Here is a 4,703-nt window from a genome sequence, read left to right on the forward strand (position 1 = left end):
GAAGAAAATGTAATATCATGCTGGGTCATTGAAATACTTGTTATAAAAAACCCTTAGATAACGTTAGTAAATCTCTTCGACTTACTGCGCCCGGACAATCAAGTTAAACGATATTCACGACTAGTTTTTCAATCTCGTTCCAATTAAAAGAGTAAGACTACGTTAGATAAGCATCCGTCGTCTGCATCATTCATCACAGAACTAACTGGAAATAACACACGTCAGAGTAATGACAAAAACATAGCATTTGCATTAGCATAAGTATCTGTGTTACGATGTACAACTGTACAAATCCAAGGCTGCTGTTTCTTAAAGAGCCCGTGCCTCTTCTGACGGAGCGCCGTCACGCCCCAAATCCTCTTTTTAATTTCATTTTTGTTCGCTCAAATCCCCCTACAGTCCTCTTACGTTTTGGTAGCGTTTTCCGGAATCACAAATGAACAGCAAATCTCCCAGGCAAAATCTGGAACGTAATAAATTAGACCTGGCTGTGCTACAAGAGAGGATAAATAAATAAATAAATAAATAAATAGATAAAGAACAGCTTCAATATGAGCTGTTATGCTTCCTGAATGTAAAGTATAAGCAATTCTCTGCCTGTGCATTGAAAAAGCAAGCCCACTGCACTGGGAGGAACATGTGTAGATGTCACGAATCGATGAGCATGCTTAGACTGAATAGAGCGGGTAAAGAGAAGGAGCAGGGTCTTCAGAATTTGCTTTGTGCTATAGTCAAACCTGTTATTTATCTTTTCAATTAAAGCTGAGAACAATTAACGAAATAACCATGCCTTATTGTTGTCCCTAAACTTAGTCGAGATAGCACAAATACCGCTAATCACTTCTTTGTGTATGTTTTCCTTTTTGAATTAAATTGGAATGATTGCAGACAACACAAATAAACAATTTCAGCAATGAAATTAGGTCATTCTGAACTCTCCTTAAGCACCAGATTTCCTCTGCAATTTTTATCAATCGATGATCTTTTCTTTTCCGACACTTTTTTTCATGATACTGTGTGTAATCCAGATTTCACTCAAACGCTCGTCTCTGTGGATGCACTCGAAGACCAAAGTACTTAGCTTTCTCAAGAATCGCTTTCCTCTTCTCTGCAGCCGTGTGCCGTAGTGCCTCTCCATCGACTTACAGTTTCTGTTGTGCGGACACCCCTTTCCAAAAGTCAAGAATGTCATGCAAGTCCTCATCCTTCGCAAACTGCACCTTCTTCCGAAGCGCGTGTCCGGCTGCTATGTAGGCGTCCTGACGAGGGCTCTTTTTATAAGGACGAAATCGCTCCCAGATCTTCAGCGTGGTCTCAGACGAGTACTCGGGGCTGGACGAGTATCCCGAGTAGTTGTGGTGCCGTGGCGAGAGCTGGGAATAGGCAGCGTCCCTCTTGGTGCGAGAGAGGGGCTTTAGGAAAGAAGCTTTCTGGGCAGGGGAGTCGGCGGCACCCTCATAGTAGAGAGCGGGGAAGGAGTGTCGGTGCTCTGAGCAGTGGTAGTCTGGGTGCACCTCCAGGAGGTGCTGTTGAGCTGGAACTACACCACCACATCCACCCGAACCACCACTGCCACCACCGGCTCCTCCTCCTCCCCCGTTGCCACCTTCTCCTCTGCTGTTATTGCCCCCTTGAGCCCCCACCAGAGGGAGCCTATCGAGGGGCTCACCGCACCGAACAGGACTGCCTTTTTCTGGAAACTTGCAGGAATCTGGACTCCGAGGCTCAGGAACGTCCAGGCTAAAGACCCTAGCATTTTTACTGGGTGCTCCAGAGGAGACACCGCAGCGATTCTTCACGTTGAGAGCGACAACAGCTGCATCAGCACTCAGTTGCCGCTGTAGAGGCCGTGCTGCTGTAACAGGAGGTGGGTCCCTGTAGGGTGGGGATAGAAAACCACCTCCACTGATTCCAGGTCTCTCCGACAGAGGCATGACTAGAGGCACAGGGGGTAGATGGGGGATTTTAGGAGAAGACATGATTGGGCATGTGTCTGTTGGAGAAAGTGGGATGAGTCCTCTGGAGGAGGAGGTGCTACACTGAGGTGGAGAGGAGGAGTTTATGGCTGCAGTGGCAGCAACTCCGGAGTCCAGCTTTAGCGCATCTATGCAGTTGTTGATGATCTGGTTCACTTTGTCCACCTCCTTTGCAATGGTAGAGATTTCGGATGTTGATCCTCGGCCACCGTCATCCGAGTCCTCTCCTGCATCTATTCCGTTTACTTCCCTCCTTATCTCATCCTCTGAAACTGGCATAGCTCCATCCTTTAAACGTTCCTCCCCTCGCACATCCATGTAATTCCCCTTACTGCTGGTCATGGCCTCCGAGAAAGCGGTGGCCATCTTGTCGGCCTGGGGAAGTGTCGAGAGCCGGGAGGAGCTGGTGTTGGCAGAACTGTGGAGCATTCCCATGCTAGAGGAAGTGGATTGGGACAACTTGCTGTGGTAATGCTGATGGTGAACTTGTTCTTGGAGTTTTTGCAAAACTGAGGGGTCTTTGGCAGCTGCAGCTGCTGCCTCAGGACCATACCGCATTTCTAAGATAGTTTTCTTGACACTTATAGAGTTCTCTTTCTCCTCCTGAATCCGCCGCCTGCGTAGGCAGTAGTACACCAAACCCAACACGATGACCATGCCGAACAGACAGCCCAGAATGGTCATTATGTAGTGAGTGGTGGTCGACGGCCCAGCACGCAGATCATCAGGTCCAGGAGATCTTGTGGCAAAATTCAAACAAGTGTGGTTGTAGCGCTGTGAGTTACGAATTGAGGCTACACAGAAGGTATAATCTGTGTGGGGTTTCAGTGTGCTGAGTGTGACTATCTCTTTCTTTTTCTTTAGGTTCATAATATCCGACACATAGCTGTGGTTGTACTGCACCAGGATGTACATCTTGCTGTAAGGCCGAGGGATCTGAACCAGTAACGAGGCCGATGAAAGCGAAACGGAATGCAGCCTGATGCTAGGGCTGTATGATGAAATCGCAGTTGACGAGGTTGTGGGTTGCTGATATGGTCCCATCTGGTCGGGGATATCTGGACCTATTCCAGAAGAATCCAGATCTGGAGGCAGGGAGGTCATCCCAGGAATAATGACTCCATCTTTGCAAATGGACGATAAGATAGAGTGGGCATTGCGGATGTGGCTGGCAATTGGACTTAGTAAAGGATATCCAGAAAGTTCCTTTGGGGTTTCACATTGCAGCCTGTCGTAGGTGTGTGTGACATTATTAAATGCGTCCAGCCAGTTTAGGAAGCTGTACAGCTCGCAGCCACAGTGAAAAGGATTCCCCGCCAGCTCACACACCATTAGATGTCCAAGAACTGTGAAGCTGGACTGGTCCAGCTTGGCCAGCTTGTTGGAGGACAAGTCAAGGCTGCTCAGACTGGGACTCTCCCAGAAAGCATTGGTAGCAATCACCTCAATGAGGTTGTGTTGCAAAAACAAGCACTGCATTCTTCCCAGGCCCCTCAGCATGCCTTCTGTAAGGTTTGTTAGCTTGTTGTAGCCCAGTTGTAGCACTTGAAGGTTAGCTTGGCCCGCAAAGGCACCATCCTCAATGTAGGAGATCTCGTTCTTGGTGAGATTGAGATCGGTGAGGTTGGTGAAACGACTCATGGAGCTGAAAAAGATGGCTTTCAGCTTGTTCTCATTCAAACGCAGATCGTGCACAGTGTTGTTAATGTGCTGTGGGATTGTTTCGTATGGTGGCTGGTTCTGGCTGCAGATCGCCAACCACACGTATCCTTTATCACCCTCAATAAGCCAGCAGTCGCCCCTCACTAATGTTAGTTGTGGGAGGAAAAATAGGGCAAGAACCATGAATGAGAGGGCATGGGAAGAGGATTTAGAGAGGCTGGATCTTCTGGTGGCCATTTTCTTCTGAGTAAGGATTGGATTTACTTTGATTTGAGAGTAAAAAGGAAAGAGATTAGCACTTAAAAAAGGGAGAGGTAGCCAAAGGATTAGAAAGTCACAGTTTCAGGAAATGGATGTCCTGAGGGCAACCAACGCTGTACGAGACACAAAGTGTGAAACAATGTCCCCATTTTAAGAGCTCCACATTATAGGGTTACAGCATCAATCTCCAATGAAGTGACTCATGACCCCTGACCTTTTCACCTCACTCTTCTTCAAAATTGGCTGGAAATGGCGAGATATTTGTGCAGATCTGCCAGTCCAGCTCAGCGTCTGGAGAACAGACAGAAAAAGACAGAAGTGAGTGTTTTGCTGCACAACACATGAAGCAGTAATGTTTTGAACAGTGAATATTAATTACATACATACATACATATTTATAACACCAGCACAACAGCGCACACTTTGCAGCTTGATGATTGCTCCAGATAATTGAAGTTTTTTTTTAAAAGGAGTAATTGAGTTTCCAGCCCTCATATTCACAGGACAAAACTCATAAAATGCAAATGAAGAACGCAATAAAAACAGCCTCTGTGTTTCGACTGAGTTTATGAGCCAACAATTGATTTAGGGAATCTATTATCTTCAGAAATCGTTTTTTGTTCAAAAGCAGGACCGAACACCTGTTAGGACAAGCTGATAAAAAGGCTAACAGTGTTTTTATTGGTTATGGACAGTTATTGGTGTACCGTACTCCAGTATTTCTCCAGCGTTCAGGCTTTACGAGTCTCTGTGGATAAATTCGTCATATTTACTGTAATCCAATTAACACTGTATTACGTTGAG

At 46.4% G+C, this 4,703-nt stretch overlaps 1 protein-coding gene across 1 annotated transcript in view; it reads right to left on the reverse strand.

The window, feature by feature from the left end:
• Positions 1-494: 494 nt before the first annotated feature.
• The window catches only part of elfn2a (extracellular leucine-rich repeat and fibronectin type III domain containing 2a), a 39,779-nt gene continuing 35,570 nt past the window's right edge, over positions 495-4,703 (reverse strand). Inside the window, exon 2 of the mRNA XM_053617201.1 lies at positions 495-4,190. Within this exon, the coding sequence (XP_053473176.1) occupies positions 1,143-3,875 (2,733 nt within the window). The 5' untranslated portion in view covers positions 3,876-4,190 and the 3' untranslated portion in view covers positions 495-1,142. The remainder of the gene's footprint in view (positions 4,191-4,703) is intronic.

This window comes from Ictalurus furcatus, chromosome 27, assembly GCF_023375685.1.
Source record: "Ictalurus furcatus strain D&B chromosome 27, Billie_1.0, whole genome shotgun sequence".
Lineage (NCBI taxonomy): Eukaryota > Metazoa > Chordata > Actinopteri > Siluriformes > Ictaluridae > Ictalurus > Ictalurus furcatus.